This window comes from Aspergillus aculeatinus, assembly GCF_003184765.1.
Source record: "Aspergillus aculeatinus CBS 121060 unplaced genomic scaffold BO66scaffold_17, whole genome shotgun sequence".
In the NCBI taxonomy this organism is placed as follows: domain Eukaryota; kingdom Fungi; phylum Ascomycota; class Eurotiomycetes; order Eurotiales; family Aspergillaceae; genus Aspergillus; species Aspergillus aculeatinus.
The window spans coordinates 206,691-228,437 of record NW_020291486.1 but is presented as its reverse complement, the minus strand read 5'-3'; the positions used below and the strand labels follow the sequence as shown (position 1 = coordinate 228,437).

General features: G+C 54.1%; 8 protein-coding genes across 8 annotated transcripts; 3 read left to right on the top strand and 5 right to left on the bottom strand.

The window, feature by feature from the left end:
- Positions 1-1,447: 1,447 nt before the first annotated feature.
- On the bottom strand, positions 1,448-2,818 carry BO66DRAFT_410489 (kinesin light chain 3; the record flags this gene model as incomplete). The annotated part of the gene is made up of 1 exon (XM_025649244.1): positions 1,448-2,818. The coding sequence occupies one exon, from the start codon at positions 2,816-2,818 to the stop codon at positions 1,448-1,450; it is 1,371 nt and encodes a 456-aa protein (XP_025505150.1).
- An 877-nt stretch (positions 2,819-3,695) lies between these two features.
- On the top strand, positions 3,696-5,371 carry BO66DRAFT_371766 (uncharacterized protein; the record flags this gene model as incomplete). Its single annotated transcript, XM_025645466.1, has 4 exons — positions 3,696-4,061; positions 4,121-4,204; positions 4,277-5,031; positions 5,106-5,371. 4 exons carry the CDS (start codon positions 3,696-3,698, stop codon positions 5,140-5,142), a joined length of 1,242 nt encoding a protein of 413 aa, XP_025505149.1. The 3' UTR covers positions 5,143-5,371.
- Positions 5,372-5,765: 394 nt separating this feature from the next.
- On the bottom strand, positions 5,766-7,403 carry BO66DRAFT_390927 (uncharacterized protein). The gene has a single exon (XM_025647131.1). The coding sequence runs from the start codon at positions 6,944-6,946 to the stop codon at positions 6,071-6,073; it is 876 nt and encodes a 291-aa protein (XP_025505148.1). The 5' UTR covers positions 6,947-7,403; the 3' UTR covers positions 5,766-6,070.
- Positions 7,404-8,174: 771 nt separating this feature from the next.
- Positions 8,175-9,924, top strand: BO66DRAFT_371762 (putative MFS transporter; the record flags this gene model as incomplete). Its single annotated transcript, XM_025645465.1, has 3 exons — positions 8,175-8,601; positions 8,658-9,213; positions 9,266-9,924. The coding sequence occupies exons 1-3, from the start codon at positions 8,338-8,340 to the stop codon at positions 9,922-9,924; spliced, it is 1,479 nt and encodes a 492-aa protein (XP_025505147.1). The 5' UTR covers positions 8,175-8,337.
- Positions 9,925-11,163: 1,239 nt separating this feature from the next.
- BO66DRAFT_55989 (uncharacterized protein) lies at positions 11,164-12,203 on the bottom strand. Its single transcript, XM_025653401.1, has 2 exons — positions 11,385-12,203; positions 11,164-11,274 (listed from the first exon to the last, which is right to left on the bottom strand). The coding sequence occupies exons 1-2, from the start codon at positions 11,958-11,960 to the stop codon at positions 11,236-11,238; spliced, it is 615 nt and encodes a 204-aa protein (XP_025505146.1). The 5' UTR covers positions 11,961-12,203; the 3' UTR covers positions 11,164-11,235.
- Positions 12,204-13,982: 1,779 nt separating this feature from the next.
- On the bottom strand, positions 13,983-14,636 carry BO66DRAFT_437346 (uncharacterized protein; the record flags this gene model as incomplete). Its single annotated transcript, XM_025650985.1, has 2 exons — positions 13,983-14,097; positions 14,146-14,636. 2 exons carry the CDS (start codon positions 14,634-14,636, stop codon positions 13,983-13,985), a joined length of 606 nt encoding a protein of 201 aa, XP_025505145.1.
- Positions 14,637-15,234: 598 nt separating this feature from the next.
- Positions 15,235-19,771, bottom strand: BO66DRAFT_470494 (uncharacterized protein). The gene is made up of 4 exons (XM_025652794.1): positions 19,378-19,771; positions 18,753-19,318; positions 18,339-18,655; positions 15,235-18,290 (listed from the first exon to the last, which is right to left on the bottom strand). The coding sequence occupies exons 1-4, from the start codon at positions 19,741-19,743 to the stop codon at positions 15,496-15,498; spliced, it is 4,044 nt and encodes a 1,347-aa protein (XP_025505144.1). The 5' UTR covers positions 19,744-19,771; the 3' UTR covers positions 15,235-15,495.
- Positions 19,772-20,271: 500 nt separating this feature from the next.
- On the top strand, positions 20,272-21,591 carry BO66DRAFT_448546 (starch binding domain protein; the record flags this gene model as incomplete). The annotated part of the gene is made up of 3 exons (XM_025651750.1): positions 20,272-20,386; positions 20,439-20,990; positions 21,049-21,591. The coding sequence occupies exons 1-3, from the start codon at positions 20,285-20,287 to the stop codon at positions 21,589-21,591; spliced, it is 1,197 nt and encodes a 398-aa protein (XP_025505143.1). The 5' UTR covers positions 20,272-20,284.
- Between the last annotated feature and the right edge of the window lie 156 nt (positions 21,592-21,747).

Below are 21,747 nucleotides of genomic sequence, written 5' to 3'. Positions count from 1 at the left end.
TATTTATTTTATTTATTTTATTTATTTTATTTATTTTATTTATTTTATTTATTCTGTTCCACGCCTGTTCCTGTTGCCAGGCTCAATATCTATTCTGCACGCCCGCACCCTGAAATCTGATTTATATGAAGATAACCCAGCTAGGTCTAGCGATCAAGAACCACCAAGGAATCAAGAAGTTATTTTATATTGCCCGCTCCTGAGTGCTTCAAAAGACTTACAGTAAGTGAGCAGTCTGACTGGTGGAGCTGGATCTACTTACAATCCAAAGACACCTATGTATGTTTGTAGTTGGCGCTGTATTATCTCTACAGTCTGATGTTACCTTTGTTGGTTATTTCACAACTTTTCTTTACAACTTGGGCTTCACACAGTTATTGTTTTTGATAGGAGATAAAAATCTCCGGTTGTAAGGGCTGGAAGCCCTACAACTTCCCTTGAGGGAAGAATCATGTGCGCGCATCAATAGGATCAATAAGTCCGCAGTTGTATAACCGATTCAAGGCCTGGATCAGGATTGCGGGTAATGTTGGCTATTGTTTTGGATGGATCCTATTGTTCCTTTCTTACACTGGTAGATATAGATAAAATTCTTAAGGCTTTATATACACCGAGCCGTTCTCTCACAGTGTTTCCCAGTCCTTACTGCTGTGAAGCGTTTTAAAGCCATTTTTAATGTGAGGTTAACGTGTTTGTAAAAGGTGAATAGCTAGGTGGGTATACAATTTTCCTAGATTATAAGATAGCCCAGCAGTCCTTCCACTGCATCGCTGAGCTCTTATCGCCGTGGTTGTTGCCGTTATACATAGCCAAGGCGAAGAACAAGGCGATTAGCCGGGGTGTAGGTGAATTTCCTAGGCGTTATATAAGTTAGGCTCTCCGCCATCTATGTTACCACTTGTCACCGCTATAATTCTCGATACTCTTTTTCCCCTGTAGCAATTCTATGGACGTACTTTTGCTTTATGTTTGAGGCGTGGGCCAAGCTAGGGGTGTGTTAGCGATTCTCGCCTGGCTGCCGCTCACTACCCACCTCGGTGGCCTTGGCTACTTCCTTTCAGATATCCCCCTGTAGTCAGAATCCACCATCAATCCACGTCCTTGAAAACGTAGTCATTGAGTGTAGAATCAACTGGCATGTGGTCACCCCCGCATATGTCTCAACACTAGTGCAGCATCGAGTCTTGGCAAGGAGGCAGTGCAGCCCAACAAGTGGCCCTCAGCCACGTTCCTGCTTCAACGTGGGCTTTTCTTCTTTTTTCACCCATAATCTCGTACCATAATGCCTCACTGCTATTGCATTGGAATATTCCCAAGCTTGGTGACTTCAGTTGCTGTCTTCTTTAACGCAGTAACTACTCAGATCAATCGCTAACTAAGCTCACCCCCAATATTGAATCATGTCTCATCAGATAACGCAGGATAACGCCAGCAATACTCATGTCCCTCAACCCGGAACCCTCACGCGCGTGTCCATCGTCCTATCTGCAGCTAGCACCTGACATACCCGGACAAGATCCTGCATGGACGCCAGGGTAAGCGGATGGGATTTGCCAAGGACTTTCTCGCGGCCGCGCGCCGCCCGCTCCGCCAGGGCCTCGGCCTCCTTCCACCGGCCCTGCGACTGATAGATCACCCCTAGATTGGCAACGGTGGTCAGACAATGGGGATGGCTGTCCCCAAGCGCCTTCTGCATGCCCCGCAACGCCTGCGCCGTGAGTGCCTCCGCCTCCCGCGTGCGCCCCTGACTCTGGAAGGTCAACCCCAACTCCGCCATGGCCGTCAGACAGAGCGGATGCAGATCGCCCAGCTGCTGCTTCATAGCGGCGACGGCCCGCGCCCCAAGGCTGGCCGCCTCGTCCAGTCGTCCCTGCAGCCGCCAGGTGGTCGCCAGGTTGACCATGGCCATGAAAGTCTGCGGATGATCGCCGCCCAGCCCATCTTGGCTCCTCTCCACCACCTGCGCCTCCAGCTGCTCCGCCTCCTCAAACCGGCCCAGATCCCGATAGATGGCCGCCAGGTTCGCCATCGACGTGAGACACAGCGGGTGCTGCACCCCTAAACTCGTGACCCTCGCGTCTAGAACTTCGGATTCTAGCTTCTCGGCGTCCTCCAACCGCCCCTGCTCCCGGAAGGTGACCGACAGGTTGGACTTGTAGGTCAGGGTGGACCCGTGGCGGGTGCCGAGCACGCGCGCGCTGCGCTCGATGACGCTCTGCTCGAGGCGGGCGGCGTCGTCGTACCGGCCCATGTACGTGTACGTGGTCGCGAGGTTGCTCATGGAGGTCATCGTGGACGGGTGATCGGGTCCCAGGGTTTTCGTCTTCAAGTCGAGGAGTTGCTTCTCCAGCGCCTCGGCCTGTCGCAGGTGGCCCTTGTTGCGATACGCCGACGCCAGGTTGGACATGGACGCCATGGTCTGCGGACTGTCCATGCCCAGCACCGCCTGCCGGGCCTCGACCACGCGCCGCCCCAGCTCGATGGCCTCGCTCCATCGGCCCTGTCCGCAGTAGGCGGAGACGAGATTATGCATGGCGGTCAGAGTGGCCGGGTTGTCCGGGCCCAACAGCGCCTTTCGGGTGTCTACGACCACATTGCCCACGTCTACGGCCGCGCTCCACTGCCCTTGCTCCAGGAAGGTGAGGACTAGGGCTCCGAAGCGCACGAGGGCCGCACTCGGGTCATCCGGTTCCTGCTGCAGCACTTGGTCCACCACCGCCTCCACCTGGCTTGCGGTCTCTATTTGTTTGTGGGTGTGGTATCGTTCTGCGAGGTTTCGGAAGGTGTTTGCTATCGACGTTGAGGAAATGTCTTCCATCTATTTGGGGGGTTCGAAGAGTTGTTCAGCGGATGGTCGGGGTGGGAGAGCGATTCGGGCAGGAGAAGCCGACCGTCGCGCGAGGGGAATCGACCGGGCGGAAACGGGGTATCCGGGGAGGAAAGGACAAGGACGTCAAGGTGATGGGATTAAACTGGGTCTAAGCTTGTAGAGAGGGATGGATCGGGGATGGCTTGAGCGGGTCGGGGTCGGTGAGCGATGCACAATGGAGAAGGGATGAAGAGAGAATGATGGTGATGATGATGATGCAGCCCAGTGGGACAAGAATGACTTCCCCCTTGGTCTGATTAGAAGTGGGAGAACTGGAGAAAGCCCGACACCGATCATCTCTTGCCAAGACGCTAGGCAGTAGGGCTGTGGACAACTCTCATCGATTTGATTGATTGAGCACCGTTGCTTTATCGGACCTCCGGTCTTGAGTTGCATCCTGCTTGCCTTCACCCACCCTACTTCTCACCGTCTACGGTGCCATAGTAGCAGAAGTCGCTGATTATGCAAGACTGCCCATGCGTTCGACGGTATGAAGTGCAACATGGGAGAAGACATGGGAGAACCAATGGAGGATGTCTTGCAGAGCCTGCCAAGTCAAGGCCGTAACAAACAGCCGGATATCCGGAGGAGGGCAGGCAGTGACGGCAGTTCGCCTTACCGACGGTTAATTCAGCCCTGGACAAAAATAGTATCCCCGCCCGAATTACCGTTCCGTGACAGCCCGTATTGTCACCAGGGTTTTGCTTCGAGCTTAGGGTAACTTATGTAAACCAGCTTCGATCGGACATTAATTGACTAAGATATCTCTTCTTCTCTTCTTCCTAAACCTGCTTCGAATCCATCGGCTGCCGCTGCAGCAAACGCCATGGCCTCTTCGAATGGCACTCAGCCCTCCTTCGGAGACGAATTCGACCCATTGCTTAAGAATCATTCCCAGTCGCCCTCGAAATCCGATCCCGGCCGCCCCCTTACTCACAACCCCCAAGCAGCTCGTCGCCAACTGCCAACGGCCGTCCGATCCGGGGCCTACCTACCGATATGCTTCCTCCCACTGGCACTCGTGGCCGGGTATTTTCAATGGAACCCAGTCCTCGTCTTCCTCTATAACCTTGTCGCCATCATCGCTTTGTCGGCTATCATCTCCGACTCCTCGCAACAGCTGACAACCCATACGAGCGACCTGACAGGCGCACTGATCAACACGGTGCCCCGCAAAGCAGTCGGGCTGAGCGTGAGCCCACCTGGACTACTGTGTTCATCACCGATAAATAAGCTAATATACCATTGCAGTTAGGAGCCTGGGCCGTTGCCAGCCGCGAGATCTACGTGGCGCAAAGCCTGGCCATTGGGGCCATCCTGTCCGAGATCCTGCTGGTAAGCACCGTCTCCCTCAACCACCGACAACACGCTCTTACAGTCTGTTCCTAACCGTATCTACCGAACCAGATCCTGGGATGTAGCATGATCGCCGCCTCCTACCGCACCGACATCCTCTATTTCAACCAACCGATCACCAACACTCTCTCCTCCCTCATGCTCGCAATCTCCACGGTCCTCGTGCTCCCCTCCGTGCTGGCCACAAGCTTCCCCTACGAGCTCGGCGACCGCACCGTGGCCTTCTCGCGGGGCGTCTCCGCGGTGTTGCTGTGCGTGTACGCGGGATACCTGTATTTCCAGCTCGGAACGCACCGGCATCTCTTCCCGCAGCAACCGCGTACGGAAAACCCGGATGGTGCGCATGGGGAAGCCGACACCGCCCACGAACTGCCTCGCACCACATCGGGCAAAGCGAAAGCCCTCCTGATACTCACACTCGCGACCCTAGCTACAATCATCTGCTCCAAGTTCCTCGCCGACACCCTGGTCATAACGGCGGCACGACTCCACATCAGCAAGACCCTGGTGGCCGCTACGCTTGTCCCGCTCGCGACCACGGGCGCCACCGGCGTGTCGATGATTCGCGGCAGTGCGGCGAGCCAGGATGTCGATGGCGCGGTGTGTGCGGTCGTGCAGAGCGTGGTGCATGTGGGGTTGTTTGGGATGCCGGCGCTGGTGCTACTGGGGTGGGCGCTGGCCAAACCGATGAGTTTGGTGTTTGATGTGTTTGAGGTGGTGGTGCTGTTCTTTTCGGTGCTGCTGGTGAACGGGGTGCTGCGCGGGGGGAGATATAGTGTTGTGCATGGGGTGGCGTTGGTTGCTATGTGAGTCTCCTTTCTACGTTTGTGAGTGATTGAGCGGTGGACGTGGTTGTAGCTGACTTGTGACTTCTGTCTAGGTATGCAATCCTTGCGCTGGCGTTTTCTGTTCGCTAGTGGTAGGTTCCTTGGGTACAAGGCTGGGTTGGGAAAGTCGATTTGTCGATGTGGTTTACCATTTCTGGATATAAGTAGTATTGATATACACTGCATGATGACTTAGTATTACAAAAGCAACAAATGTGAATACGAATGTACTGGTTGTTGTAAGGACGAGAGGGCAGGATGAGATTTTACTTCGGCGAGTCTGCTAAACCGAGCCCGCACATATGACGTGACCGTCCCCAAACCTCAGCCTTTCCCTCACGCAAGTAAAATACCACTTAAGGGGCATGTGTACCCTCGACAAGAAACCTTGGAAGAGGACAACCGACGGAATCCCCTCCCTCAGCCTTACAGGGCTGGGTGGCAGCTTGTCATTGGTGCTTGCCCGGCCGGCCGCGTAGGCACCGACATTTCTGGGCCAATGGGCGCGGGACGTGCGGTCTTAGGGCTCCACTATGATCGGTCTGATACAGGTTTGTTTGGATGCTCCGGTATGGGTTGTATCGGGATTACAAGCAAGGTATGGAACGGTATTGAGGGTGTTGTTTTGATTAGCACGTGTTCCGTGCAGTCCGGGCCCCTCTTAAGGCTGAGTGCGTAGGTCTACTTGGTGTGTAGGAGAGGATCGTTGGCAGGATATTAAAAGTTCTGTGTTCCTGAGGATAAACTTATCATTTTTAGGTGATTTGTAGGATAATTCAATCCTGTGTTTAGCGGATCACCCCGGCAAAGGTTTTATTATGTTTCTATATTTTAACGCAACTTGAAACCTACGAGAGAAAGGAAAGACGGAGAAGAAGAAACCATAATTGAAACATCAGATCTACATCATAGACCTGGCTGGATGAGTTGAATTGCTGGACAATAAAAGGCTATGCGACCAAGAAACCAGTTCTTGGTTTCACAACCAAGGTCAAAAACCCCCGATCAACAGGGCAGCTCACGGCCTCCACTTCTCCAACCACCGGCGCCGCCGCCTATAATTCTTGGCAGGCTCTCCCTCCGCTGGGGGCATTCTCTCCTGCAACCGCCGCCACAAAGCCGCGAAGATAGTCAAGGAGACATACGAGTCCTCCCTGCACCTCAGGAACTGCAAAAAGACACACGGGACATTCGGCTGCTGGCACGGCGGGCACGCGGCCATCGCCGCGGCCATCTTGTCCAGCTCGTTGTCCCAGTGCGCCTCGATCTCATGCCCGACGTTGCGGACCACCAGGAACACCAGCGCCGCCGCGTAGACATGCGGCTTCAGCATGTACACCGGGTGGTGCGTGGAGGCCAGGTCGGCGGGCCCGCGTCCCGGTCCGCCCCGGTGCGCGGTGGCGCGCGGCGTGGGCAGGAGCGAGTCGCAGGTACACATATACAGGGAATCCTCGTCGCCGCCCCCGCGATCCTGCAGGCGCGGGATCCACCACAGAAGTCGGGATTTGCGGTACAGGTGCAGGTGGTGTTTGTCGTTGACGATGAAGTGCGCGTCTGGGATGAGGGTGCCCTTTGGTCGCGGGTGCGGGTGCCAGGGGCAGGGGGGTGCGGTGCGTGTGCTGGTGGCGTCGTTAGGGTCCGGCGCTTGACAGCAGAAGTCCAGGCCTTCGGGTAGGGTGGACAGGGCTTCTAGGGCGACGGCGAAGAACTCGTCTTCGATGACGTAGTCCACACTGGTGATTGTTAGCTGCAGGCCCAGGTAGCCGAAGACGGAGTCGCCCCAGATGACGTGGGGGATGTGCAAATCGTCCAGGATGTAGGATGTCTTGGCTTCGGTGGATGCTAGCCAGGCATGGGTGTAGGGCTCACTGCGGCGCGGCACGGTCGATTCCATGGTGCTTGGTTGTGTGTTTCGCGGTTAACCTGATGTGTTGTGTTGAGCGATGTTTGTCGGCAGTTGTGGCCAGCCTGCTGGTGATTCTGCTCTATCTTTTGGAAAGTGGTCATCATGATTCTTATAGGTGTCGTGGCTTTGTGCATGGGGGCATGGTGGATTGAAACTGTCTTTCAGTTCAATCAGACTAGATGGAGATTCTTTCAATTGTTGGTGGACTGAGTGAGCTCTTCATTTGGTTTGAAAGGACGATGAGTTGTTTGACGGAAATTCTCGTGAAAGCGAGTCGTCCTTGTCTCTGTCTGTTGATGTCACAGAGAGAATTTGCATTCTTCCATGCATCACAGCTGACTTCGAAAGCAGTCCTTTTTCTGTGGACCCAGACTGGTGACTATCCCAGTGGAGGGTAAGTAAACCAAGGCCTGGCAAAACATTTCATGATAACTTCAGATGCCACTACTATACCATGTCTGATCGACGGATCTATCCGCGACATTAAATTTAGTCTCTGTTGCACCCTATACCTTTACGGGAGTTCTCCACATGATTATGCTTTCCAGCACAGTCGAAGTCAATGCTCCCTAGGGCAGCGCATTGCACCCAATCTCCCAAATGCATAACGACACGACCGGATCCACTCACACTCTCACAATCGGATGATCTGCAGCTGCCATTCCACTCCGCAAACCCAATTCTCCTCTTGGCTCAGAAAAAGGTACACAAGAACTTCTCAAGCTATGTATACCATTGGACAACCGCATGGTTGACATGACCGATGGATCGCCGATACATCTCCGCCACGAGGCTTGGCGTGGCTCTATCTCGGGATTTGATCGGGTTGCCGATTTTTCCCCCTCGTTCCCCTTTCGCCCCCCTCGCGGCTTTTGTCCTGACCCAAGCGGATGGCACAACGCACACTCAAGTTCCCCCCATCAAAACCCACGTTGTCGGTTCTCCCCCTCATTGCCGCCCCACTTCCGGTTTTCTTCACGCTGAACAAAGCAGACCGAGCCTCCACGGTCCAAGCCCGCCATGGAAAATTTTTCTCTCTTCCCCTCACAGGATTGTAACTCCCCCTCACGGGCAACAATTGAGTCAGGCAATTTTCAAAGTAGAATTGGAGTAGAAATGCTGGTGGTCAAGAATATATACGTCCTCAATGTCTCAATTAACAGGGACGGGTCGAGACCTGTTCTAAGTGGTATATGCAAGCGTGCTGTCGGTGTAGGACAAATTAAATGCCAGTGATCTGCATTGTGACTTGGGTCTAGCAGGGATATTCCATATACCAATCAGGTTCATGCATTCCGGTCGATTGGATCTGCATTTTCTTTTCTGGAGAGTTGCAGGTCACGTGCAGTGACCGCACCTATACATCTCACCAGCATCAAATGAGTCCTTCCACGGCAATTGATGCAGTCGAAGAGGGCATAGATGGACTCGACACCTGTTTGGGGAAGTCTGACCATGTCGACCCTGAACACCCTCAAAACTGGGCTATGGCCAAGAAGGTCCGGACGATCATCATCCTCGGCCTTATGAACATCCTGGGTACGGCGGCCAGCAGTATCTTGAGTCCGGGGCAAAAAGAGATTATGCGAGAGTTCGATATCGACCAAGAAGTCGCTATCCTCACGACAACATTATTCCTCGTGGTATGGTTCTGCTCCCATGATATATCGAAGCGTTGGGGAAACTGACCGCAGATTAGGGCTACATCTTCGGCTTTCTCACCTTCGGACCTTTGTCCGAGAAGTTCGGCCGCAAATGGCCGCTGATCATCGGCGTCACCGTCTCCTCGCTCTTCGAGCTGATGCCCGCCCTAGGCAACAACATCACCACCATCCTCCTCGGGCGCTTCTTCGCCGGCTTGTTTGGAATCTCTCCCGTGGCGGTGATGGGGGGAGTCGTCAGCGACTGCTTTGCCACGGCGCAGCGGGGCACCGCGATGGCGATCGCGGTCGGACTGATGTTCTCGGGGCCGACGTTCGGCCCCGTGTTCGGCGGCTTCATTGTGGCGTCTTCGCTGCACTGGCGGTGGACGATGTGGGTGATTATCATCTGCGGGCTGGGCCTGTCGCTCATTGCTGTGCTGCTGTTCCCGGAGACATGTCCCCAAATTGTCCTCGATAGAGCAGCAGCAGCAGCAGCAGCCGAGAAAAAGAACCTCGAGACCCCCAGCATCGACAAACCACTGGATATCTCCGCGGAGAAGGAGAACTTAAGCATCGCGCAGGTCGCGAGACTCTACCTCATCCGACCTTTCTGTAGGTTCCCGTTTACCTCTACAACAGCACAACCCTCACTAACGCGACGCAGGGCTAATCTCCACCCAACCCATTCTCTTCCTTCTAACCCTCTACCAATCCATCCTCTACGGCATCCTCTACCTCTTCTACCAATCCTACCCCTACACCTACGGCGACCTCCGCGGCTGGCGCACGGGGCTCAACACCCTCCCGTTACTGGGGATCAACGTCGGCGTCGCCCTCGGCGCCCTCGCGATGATCCTCTACAACGCCCTCTACTTCCGACACCACTGCCACGACCCATCCACCGGCAAATTCATCCCGGAATCCCGCTTACCGCCGATGATGCTCGGCGCGATCTTCATTCCTGTGGGCATGTTCTGGTACGCCTGGACGGCCAGCCCGGCCATCTACTGGGCGAGTTCCGTCTGCTCGAATCTCTTCATCGGGTGTGGGATGTACCTACTGTTCATCCAGGGGTTTAGTTACATCGTGGACTGCTACACGGCGATGGCGAATAGTGCGCTGGGGGTCAATGGCGCCATGCGCAGTGTGTTTGCGGCGTCGTTTCCGCTGTTCGCGAGCCAGATGCTGCACGGCTTGGGGGTGGCAGAGGCGACGACGGTGCTTGGGGCGGTGTGTGTGGTGTTGGTGCCGGTGCCGGTGTGCTTTTGGTACTGGGGCGGGAGGTTAAGGGTTTGGTCGGAGGGGAGGGTGTTTGGTGGGTAGATTAGTCCTCGATTGTGGAGATTTTGTGGAGGTCTTGGTGGTCGGAGTGAGAGGTCTGGTTTCGGTGTTGGACGGGTTGTCCATTTATCTCCTTTCTTTCGAGTCTTTCTCGCGATGCATTGCATACTGGATTATAGAATATACCCCTCTTAGACTATAGAAAAGTAATTGCTGGTTGCAATTTCTAATACCCAGTTTTCATGAGAGCTATACAGATGACAAGTTAGTTAGCGGGAAGAGATGTATCTTTCATGGCAATGGGCATTACTTTCAGATCTACGTACAAGCTATCTGCCCACCAGGTGATAAGCTCTCATCCCAGCATGCTGTAGAAGCAAGACTCCTGTATATTCAGCGTGACATCGGCCCTATTATCGGACATCTAGAGCGGGGATATAAATCACACAGCCAATCCCCGCTGCGTAGAAATAGCGAGTGACGTACTCTACCTGGCAAATCTGACAGACGGGATAGCAGGGTGGAGTCGAACGGGAATGAACCTCGGGATCTATGTGGGCTCTGTGCGAATCCCGTCATTAATCCGGGAGGTTTGTCAACCAAACCCCGTCGGGCATCGAAAGACAATATCCTGTATTCAAATTATGCACTGCCCGGAAGCGGGAGGCGATTGCTGCGCCGAAGCTGAGAGTCAGGGCTTTGGCCAACATAAACACCAGTGCAAAGTCAATTGGGAGCGCTTATCTGTCGGGCAGCATTAATACTGAATGCACTGAATGCACTACGGCTACCCAATCTTTGGAAAGGAATCAAAAGGACGTCCGACGGATATTGCTTTTGTATGTAAATGATCGGCGTGCAGGTACATGATCCAAGCTCCAAGCTGAAAAAGCAGGGCCTCTGTTCAATCAATCTTGTCCAGGTCCATGGCCAGCGCCTGGCGACCATTGAGCTGCAGGCTCTGGTAGTTCTTGTTGATCTTGGCCTGCCTCTCGGCCATTTTCCGGTACACCTCCGTGGCCACCACAGTGACGAGCTTGGAGGAGCCCTTGGCCTCGAAGATCGCCTTTTGGATGTCCAGCCTTTCCCAGACTATCTGAGGGTTATTGTACCATTTCGGCTGCGCGAACCAGTAGAGCATCTTTCTCTGGGTCTGTTTGTCCTTGCCCTCCAAGAGTGGTCGGTCGGTCTTGAAGTCGAAACTATATGACTCCATCTGGTCGCAGGCGCTCTTGCCGGTGGGGTCTTCCTTCTCATCCCCTGGATCGGGCTTGTACTTTCTCCTCCACTCGCATATATTCGACGGCTTTTTAAGCCAGGGACTCAGATTCTCCCACAAGTCGTGCAGGGCGATCAGACGCTCGGTGTCCTTGTCGATAAGGTAGGTGAGGCCTTTGGAGAAGGTTTTTTGAGATCAGACAGAGTTAGTAATCATGGAAAGAAGCAGAACAAGAGGATTGAGTAGGGGAGGGGGAATCGGCATTCAGCCTTCAGCCTCGTACCGGGTGCAAGGTCAAGTAATAGAGGTCGGCGAAATGATAGTTCAGCCACTCTCCGTAGTAGCCGATGTTCCGCAGGTGCTCCAGGTACAGCCGCTGCAAAAACATCTCCCACCGATCGTCCTCCTCCGGGTAGTTCGTGAATAGCGGCGCCGGCCACTGCCGCAGCTCCTCGGAGTTGTTTCGCATGATTCTTTCCTGCTCATCATCGTCGAACAGCTTGAACTCCTCGGGCATGCGCTTGAAGGCAGTGACATAGTCCGTGAGCATTTCGGCGACCTGCTGAACGGCCTCCGGAGAAGGCTTCTCCTTGCCCTCCGAAGGTTGGTAGCTCTCGTTGATCACCGCCGTAGCCTCCGCAGTCAGCATAGCCTTGCGCTCCTTGGGCAGCGCGGCCGTCATCTCTTCGAGCTTCTTCTCGATCGCAAGCCAGCGCGCCCATTCGTCGTCCTTCCATTTGACATGGTCCGGCATTGTGCCCGGGCCCTTGAACTCGGCTTCCTTTTCGGCCAGCCGCTTCTCGTATGCCCGCCAGTCGTCGTCTGAGGGGACATTGCGGCGCATTTGCCACTGGCCCATGATTACGGTTGCGTTCGAAATCGACTGATAAAGATTGCAGGAGACGAGGAAAAAGGAAGGAGTATGAGAGTGAGGTGTTTCATTGGTCCGCAGGTATGAAATTGACGGCTCGGGTGTTCTTTGATGATGGCTTTATAGATCCCGATCAGTAGGTAGTGATCAGGTCCCTCCGTCTGTCTTGTCTTGATTCCCGTCGAACAATCGCAGCTAGTAATTCCGAGCGGGGCTGAAGAATGGGGGTAGAATCGATCTGGACATGATCAGAGACGCTGTCTTGTGTGCTGGCACCAAACGGAGAACGCGACCGAGCTCATCTCGCAATCATCTTCCGGGCATCTTCTCCGGATTGGCTCGGAGATCATGCACTTAATCTGAAAGATGGGGAGTATTTGCTGCAGATCCGACTATCTCACCCCACGCAGGAAAAAGGCCCGGACCTCATAGGCTGAGGGCGGATGATCTGCATGATGGGGGTCCACAGGACTCCTCATAGTGCTACACGTATATTGTGCACTAAGTATGTGTCGTGACCAAGGTGGGGGCTCTGGGGACCAACTGCGAGGGCAACCGAGCGGTCAACCTCATGAGAAGGACGGTCTTGAGGCTGCAACGCGAGAAGCGTGGCTTCACCAAGTGTAGGCTACCAGGAATGGAAGAGAGATATTTGCAGTCCCTGGCGGCTGAACGAGGCCCTGAGGGCAAGGAGACTCTCGGAAATGCCATCGTCCGGCCCGCGGGCGGGGGATCCATCCCTCACCGATCGATCGGATCGGATCGATCCGATTAAATCGCGCTTGGTCGGGTGGGGTATGGGACACCACCTGATCTCTCCGTTTACTCTTTTGGGTAGAGGTGTAGCCGACCTCGGAGAGATGAAGACTAGAAAGGAGCGGTAAGCGTGGCTGGGTGCTCTACTATACATGTCCACGAGGATTTGTAACCGCTGGGGTTAGTGGCGAAGTTCTGCGATCACTTACACATGTAACGTTATCTGTCGCTTCCGTCCAGTATAACTTAGGTCACATGGCCCCAGGTTTCAGCGATCATGAGGGACTTCTCCAGTGGCGATAAGACCGACAGATCGAGATCGCGTCCTCAAAGTTGCGATTACGATGCTAGAGCGTTCGTCCATGCAAAGGTCCTGTGAGGTCCTGACACGTCAGCTAATCGGGGTTTGGTGCGGCATATGCATGTGCTAGTTGCCAGCTCATCCTGCCTCTTTACCACTCTTCACGGAGTCTTGGTCGTGCACTACAATTTCTATCTTCTTACCTCGTATCTACACCCCTGACTAGATGGAATCAGACCCGGATCCCGCACGGTCTACAAATGCAGAACCTCTGCTTTGAATCCGGAGGTTATTATCCATACGAATTCCTGACAGCCACAGAAAAAAGAGGCTGTTGCGCCAAGTGAGCTGGCCATATCTATTTTCTGTTCTCGCTTGAACCCACTCAAGCAATACCCCGTAGATAACATGGGGTTTCGAACAGTTGGAGGAGATTGATAGCCTATTAGCAGGCATAGGGAACAGGAATAGACCTCCCAGCATACCGAGTGGGGTCCCTAAGGATTAGACATAATACTGTACAGAGCACGCTAATTCTCTTTCCCGGTCGAAGCTATTGCTCCTGGAATACTTGTGATCTAGAGGGATTGAAAGAATAGATTTTGGATCAGGAGGCTAAAGGGCGACTGCACAGGAAGCCATAGTGGATTTACAGAGGCGAGGAACGCGTGCTCGCTGACTGCGTTACGCACAACCAACGTTAAGTAGAAAATCCCCGACCGGGGCTCACGTCTGAAGCTTTCGGCTGAGGTAGATTAACACTATTCCAGCATCATAGCAACGCTGCAACAATTTCCGATGGATTTCACCTCCAAGGGTGCTCTCAAGACCCAGTGATATGCACAATTCGAATGTCACATGGCCTGACTGGGGCCTACGAAAGAGAGATCGCGATGTGGACAGTCAACCATAGCTCGCGCTCCGTCAGTGCTTGGGCATAGCAATCCTCCACTTCAAGCTCGACCATGTTCACTGCCATCTTCAGACCAAGCGGCTTTCTCACCCTGAGATCCCAACGATGTCTGCTTCACCAATTTCTTCCGCCAAGACTTGAGTAATAAAGCACATCTACTGCGATCAGCATACACACCACTACAAGTAGGCGCAAGAACTCACCCGACCACAGTGAAGGCCCATCCCACCCAGGCAATCACAACAGCCGCGATGGAAACAGCATCCTTCCGATATTCTAAGGGGACCCCGTCGCTATCGGCAGCCTCATCCAAGTATGTAGTCACACGCGGCCCGACACTATCCCCGAATGACACCACCTTCGTCGCCGTGATAATGGTCAAGGCGATCGCAGTAGCGAAGCCGATGAGACTTGGCACGACCGAACACACGATTAGGACTCGATAGGCAATGGTGCGCCGGAGCACTTGGATGATGAGCACGATGAGAAAGATCAAGGCGGACAGGAAACTCGAGCATATGCTGTAACTAGCTGCCCCGATGTAGGCATTGTCGTGGATATTGGCTTTGGGGACGAGACCCAGAAGGTAGCTGCGTTGGTTGAGGTACTCTGCTAACGTGGCCGCTCCAAGCGCAAAGGTGGCGATGTTGAAGGTAATGGTTGAAATCAGGACCAAAGCTGTGAGTCGGCTCATTGTCGTTTGAGGCGAGGGAGATGAACCGATGTATTGCTGCTTGTAGAGAAGGTTGGGGCCGCAGTTGGGAAGCGACGCGGTTTTAAGGGACCCGCGGCAAAGCCTTCTATGGGTGATCGGAGATACGCCGCCGTGAATTTCCAGCGTCGGAGCAATTTCTTCTGATGTATAGCTTTAGCTTGACGGACTAGCGATCATAACGTCCAGAACTTTATGAAAGATGGCATTTGAGTGCCTCGACATGGTCTGAGCGTCTCGCATGTTATCAAGAATGAATTGTCACAAACGCCATAAGTTTTTGAGATAAATGAGTTTGAGACCAGTGATAATCAAACGAGATGACAATACTAGTCCTTTCTACATTTTTGGCCGCGGAAATACCACGCTGCCAACCAGTCAAGCAATCAATCCACCGGACTGAAAGTTAGGGTTCCCTCGCAAACCACCCCCGAATTCGGCAATCGAGCCCCGCTGCGGACTAACCAGCAGCGGGTTCGCTCTCCACAATGAGCCGGGTCGCCTACAGGCTCATTGGAGAGAATTAGAGTAGAGATAAGATGACCTGCGCTACGTAGAATCACATGGCTTCCATAGGTCTGGAAAAACAAATTTCTCGCTATAGAGAATGGCAATGCATTCGAGTCGGTGAATGGTACGACCAAATCCCAGGTACCACACCGAGCTGATATATATTTACAACAATCGGACGATTCAATCAAAAGAGAAGAGCAGTTGTGAATATATATGGAGATTATGTTAGCACCCATATTGCAGGATGTCGGCTGATGATAGACCCCAGAAGACTGCTAGGACCCGCCCTTCTCTATTCGAAGGCTACGTGCGCAACAAGATGGACCCTTCACTCCCAGAATTGACCCAGATCCGCGAGAAAGTGATCGATGGACATCGGAGAGCCCTTCACAATGACAAAGCCTTGCTCAGGAAGTACTGACGGGGAGTGAATAGAAAGCCAGGCATGATCAGGGGCGCAAACCCGAGCACTCGCTGTAGCTTGCTGCACCGACGCAAAGCATCCCGGACAAAGATCTGCTGCGCAGACCCGACACTTGTTGCAGGGAGCGGAACTGTCATATTCTTGCTTACAGACATCACAGCACCACGCCCACGGAAGAAGCCAGTCATCTGGCAGCGTGGACTCGCGGCTGTCCTGCGGTGCATCGCGGATTGCGTGAAACAGAGAAATAGCGTTGGCGTCGTCATCCGCCGCGACCAGAATGGTGAATAGCTTGTAGAAGGCATCTGCTCGCCAAGCGGGGTCAATGTCTTCGAGATGAGCGAGGGAAATCTTGATATACCCCCGGAAGTACAGTCGTGCCTGCTCTGCGTCGCCATGATCCAGGTGCCAGCGTCCCAAGTATAGGCCGGCTTGGTTCGCGATGGAAATGTCGCGGGTGAGGGGTACCTCTCTCAACCATCTGGCCAGAATGGCGACTTCGTGCAAGAAGGCTCCGGTGTCTTTGGGGTCTTTCAAAGCATCCATATAGAGTTGGTATGCATAGGATGACTCGGTGACTGACCTCGACTGGGTCATCTCCCAGTGATCGTCCATGTCCACGCGGGGCAGACTGAGAATCTGCCTCCATTTAGCCTTAGCCTTGTGGGGTTCGTTCATGAATCGACTATAGAGTTGGGCCAAGCAGACGTCGAGACAAACGACAACGGTAGACCGCAGATCCTGCAACGCAGCTGCCCTCGCGTGTCGATATCGATCCGCCAGCCATTCTAAGGCCCCCATGGCGTGGGCAGCGGTCGCACAGGCCTCGAGAAAGCGACTGTCCGCCCTTCTGTACTGGATGAGGCAGTCATCCAGAAACGTCTCAGTATGGTGTTCAGGTTCACGGTCCATCGACCTCAGCAAGCGCATTATTTCCCCATAATTTCTATACGGGGGCATGCTGAGTTGGTAAACTAGTGCTTCGGCAAGTTTGGGAATTTGAATGCTGTAGGATCCCAACTGTAAGCACGAGTGGAGCCATGTTGCAGCCTCGAGACAATCGCTTTGTTCCAAATACAACTCCGACAGAGTCAATCGCAGCCTTGACAGACTGTATGGCGACACCAGCATGTCAAGATCGGAGTCCTCATGGTCGGGCTCCTGCTGTTCGAGAAGTGACTTCGTGTACAGTTTTTCGGTTTCGAGGTATATGTCGATTGCTTCGCTGCGCTTGTGTTGTTTCAGGTAAATTCGAGCAATGTCCAAACTGGCAGCGACTGATTTCGGTTGCAGGCTCAGCGACATCTCCGCGTAATGTTTTGCATCGTCCAGATGCCCTAGATTGGAGAGGCAGTTCCCGACCCTTTCATGCCACAGCGCGTCTTCTTCCAGCTTCGTCCATCGAGCGACCTCAAGCACGGTTTCTGTACTGGGCGTCTCGCGCATAATCTTCACATCGCCGTCTTCGGAGATGATTTTGACCGCCCACACGAGACGGAAGCACTCCGACGCAGACCAGGCGCTTTCCTTCAGCCAACCCTCGGCGGCATATTCAGCCATGACTGAGAAGACGCCGCCGGGCTTTTGGCGACAGGATGACAGCCATTCTGTAATCTCGTCATCTTCTTCGTCGGCTGAACACGATGTATCATTCAAGAGACTTTCGACTAGGCGGTAATCCCCAGAAGAGAAGAACTCCCAGTCATCCGGGTCCAGCCAATGTACGCAGTCAGGAGCTGACAGTAGTCTGCGGAATAAAGATCTTATCTCGCGCTTGCTGTGTGGATCGAGCCGGTCGTTGCTGACCAGATGCCTCAGATAACTCAGCCACTGACTCTGCGCATAGATAATAAGTGAGACCCTTCCGTCCTTGTCCTCATCCTCCGCAAAGCCGTCTTGGAACAGCTTCAGGCAGCGTATTAGGATATGGGTCCGCGCCTGAATGATATTTACACCAACAGGCACAGAGCCAGGGCTATCGCGCACCTTTCCGTAAGCGGGATTGCGGAGGTACTCGCTAATCGATGCGTGGCGGAAAACGACACGAGTGGTCTCCTTGTTGGACTGAAATTCGAGGAGATCATCGCTCGTCCGACCCTCGGCGAGATAGGCTGCGACCTCCGCACCCTGAAGGTCGGCTGTAGTCAGGCCATCGTCTCGAAGGAGGAGAAAGAATGAAGCGTATTGTACTCGGAGCATGGTCTCAAGGTCAAAGACTCCATCCCCGCCCGGCGAATCATACTGCAGAATGTAGTCCAGCTGACGCAAACTCAGTGGAACATCTGAGCAAGCCAGCCATGCAAGCATCGTGTTCAAATTCTCCGCTTCTTCTGCGTCGAGTTTCGCGCTGAAGCCTCGCAGGACATGCTCCAGCATCTCATCCAATCCCCTCGGGGCTCTTTGCAGGCTATCCAGCATACTGCTCGTTCGCGTCTTCCGGCTCAACTCGCGCAGCATCAGGTCGGCCCACAGAAACATCCCTTGGGATTTTTCGATGAGTTCGTCTTGGATTTTGGCTGAGAGATCCCGAGGAATGCGACTCAAGACACGAGTTCGTCGCATGGTGGTTTCAATTAATGCTCGGATGTCAGCAGAGTTCTTCGCTGCGTCAACTTGAATGCAAGGTATGGTGTTGATCTGTTCAATGAGCTCAGCGTAGATCTCAGGCCTTCCGACTAGTAGAATCTTGATTTGAGAGGCTATGGCTGGTCAGTCTGTGAAGAGAACCGGCTTGTGCGAGTACTCACCACTCCCGGAAGGTAGATCTGACAGCAGCTCGAAGAACTGCTCCCGATCTGCCTGAAAGGCTTCGTCGAGACCATTCAATACAAGGACCACCCGACCGGTTGTTCTTCGCTGCGCAATATAGTGCTGAGTGTATAGCAATCTCCACGTACTGCGAATAGTCTTGATATCATCTGGAGAGCTGAGGTGGGCTTCAAGATATGCCTGATACGCTGCATTGTTCTGGTAAACTTGGTGAGCGCAGTCCCGCAGTGCCTGGCTGAATGACTTGGTTTCAGTATCGCTGTTACTGAAGAAGAAATACGCGATCGAGGCACCGCTGCTTGCGCTCTCAGCTTGCAGCTCGTTTAAAAAAGGAGATAACGCGCTGCGAGAGGACCGATTTTCCACTGCCCGGACTCCCACAGACAGCCAACAGCGGTGTCTGCCCCTCATCAGCCACCCATTGTTCAAACAACGGTTCTGCGATAATCCAGTCTGCCGTCCCTGCCACCCTCTTCTTTGCGAGACTCTGATACGCATCGGCTGGGTGTACCGAGGGCTTGAGAATCTCCCGGATGGCTGTCGGTGATTTCTCTTGCCTGGCCGACGACGCCGTCACCGTCTCTCGCACCTTGTGCATTTCCTCCCGGAATTCATCACGAAAAGTCTCCTGTCCCAGGACTAACGTCCCCAAGTCATCACTGACCTGGTCCATCTGATGCGCGGTGCGCTTCGTCTCCGCCCATGTCTCCGCCGCGACCAGCCGGTTCTCACTCTGGCACAGCTTCTCCAGTTGGTTGAGGAGACCCTGCAGCTTCTCATCGCGACCCAAGACCGTGTTCTTCGCGAAGGCCAGGGTGCGACCCAGTGTTCCACCCCGGATGATCTTCGCGGAGCGACCGAAAACTTCCAGCAGAATTACGAGGATAGTCACCAGCGTGCTGCGGAGCTCGGGTGTCGCCTGATTTACAGCATAGATCTTGATTCGGGCGAGGAAGTCCTGTTTTCCTGACTCCTGTCAGGTTCCGATATACCGTATCTCGGGGGACGGGTGCAGACCTTGAGGGTCTCGATGAGACCAATGATGGAATCATAGAGCGACGATACGCCACGGGCAGCATCAATCAACAATGTCAGGGCGGCAAAACATGCAGCGCTGGGCGGAAATACCACCGAGGTCCCCGTGGAGATGACGTAGGTGAGTGATTCGATCGGTTGACACAGGGTACTGAGGTTGTGGAACAGCATAGAGCGCTTCTCCCGGAAAGATAGAAAGTCGGTGTTTCTCGCGTCGAGGAGCAGGAGCAGGTCGTCAGCTGAAGCGGGGTTGGGAAATGCGGGGCTGTCGAGGTCATGGCCTGTGATGGACTTGTAGCGCGCTTTGGCTTGATCCCAAAGGTAATCAAAGTGTTCTGGTTGGGCCATGAATCAAGATTTCTGGTCGGGAGTTAGGGCTCATGGAGAGCAGGGTAGAGAGCAGAAGGTGAGAGTGAGGGTGAATGCAGTGAGGGGTAACTTAGAGCATCCCATGGGTGGCGGGCGGCTGATCCCGAAGCTGACTAGCGTGTCGGTATGTGACAACGCCATGCAGAAATTAGTCTTGGTCAACTCTTGCTTATTCTGTATGCACATGCTTGCTATGCATGCTTCGTTGTACCTACATGTCTAGTTCACTTCGCTTAGGCTCGATGACTAGATCATCTTCGGAGACGACTGGTGCCAAGGCCCGAGTGCATTCTTCAGCAGCTTTACATTCGGTCAAATATCGGGGTAGCGAGCCTTCAGAAGACCTCATTTGCTGGTATCTCCTTTACCAAGACTTCCAAGACCCGGCTAGCAGCGGCCAAGGCCCGTGCCGAATCGGGATGTAGGTGACTCTAAGCGAGGAACAATATGCCTATAAAGCACCACCTCTCTGCAGGGACTTTCTTGATTGCACTGCAGCCAGCTCAAGAAGATAAAAGCCATGAAGAGCTCTTCTTTCCTCACACTCGCCGGGTTGCTGACCTCCGTGGCCGGCCATGGCTATCTCACCATCCCATCTAGCAGAACCCGACTAGGGTTTGAGGTACAGCGCTCCCCTCTACTTTTCTGTCCTATACTGAGTGACCGGAACGTAGGCTGGTATCGACACATGTCCCGAGTGTGCTATCCTCGAGCCTGTTACCGCATGGCCCGATCTCGAGGAGGCCCAGGTTGGCCGCTCCGGTCCATGCGGATATAATGCCAGGGTGAGTGTCGATTACAACCAGCCCAGCGACAACTGGGGTAATTCGGTCGTCGCGACCTACACGGCTGGGGACACCATCGAAGTGCAATGGTGTGTCGACCACAACGGTGACCACGGCGGCATGTTCACCTACGGTATTTGCACCAACCAAACGCTCGTCGACCTCTTCCTTGACCCGGATTATCTGCCGACCAACGACGAAAAGCAAGCTGCCGAGGACTGCTTCCTGGCGGGTGAGCTGAAGTGCACCGATGTGAGCGGCCAGACCTGCGGCTACAACCCCGACTGCACGTCGGACCAGGCCTGTTATCGCAACGACTGGTTCACATGCAATGCGTTCAACGCAGACACGAACCGCGGCTGTGAGGGGGTGGACGGAGCAGCGCTGAATTCCTGCACGACCACAATCGCAGGCGGATACACTGTGACCAAAAAGATTAAGGTGGGTGGACTCATGCATCTTCTCCATCAATCAAATACTAATTCTGGGAGCTTTCTAGCTTCCCAACTACTCGTCCGACCATACCCTGCTTCGCTGGAGATGGAACAGCTATCAGACCGCGCAGGTCTATCTCGGGTGCGCCGATATCGCCATCACCGGCGGGTCAGGCTCCGGCTCCTCCAGCTCGTCATCGTCTTCGAGCAGCAGCACCAGTAGCACGACTAGCAAGACTAGCAGCACGAGTACGAAGACCTCCAGCACGACTACTTCCGCGACCTGCGCCGCCGCTACCAGCGTTGCCGTCACCTTCAACGAGCTTGTCACGACGACATACGGCGAGAATGTTTTCCTGACCGGCTCAATCAGCCAGCTGAGCTCGTGGGACACCTCCTCCGCAATCGCACTCTCGGCCTCCTCATACACCTCTTCTAACCCCTTGTGGACGACCACGGTCACCCTCCCCGCTGGCACGACCTTCGAGTACAAGTTCATCAAGAAGGAGTCCGACGGGACGGTGGTATGGGAGAGCGATCCGAACCGGTCGTACACTGTGCCGACCGGCTGCGCGACTGCGGCAGCGGTGACTGCCACTTGGAGGTAGAGGTGCCTATCAAATTCAGGGCTGATGCAGACATGTCGAATGGCAGTGACCCGCGACATGGAGATAGACCTCTGTGCTATGGGTAAGTTAGGTCGAACTATGTCTTACAGTTTAACATATATAAAGCAGGCAATTTTCAGACTTTTGATACCAACG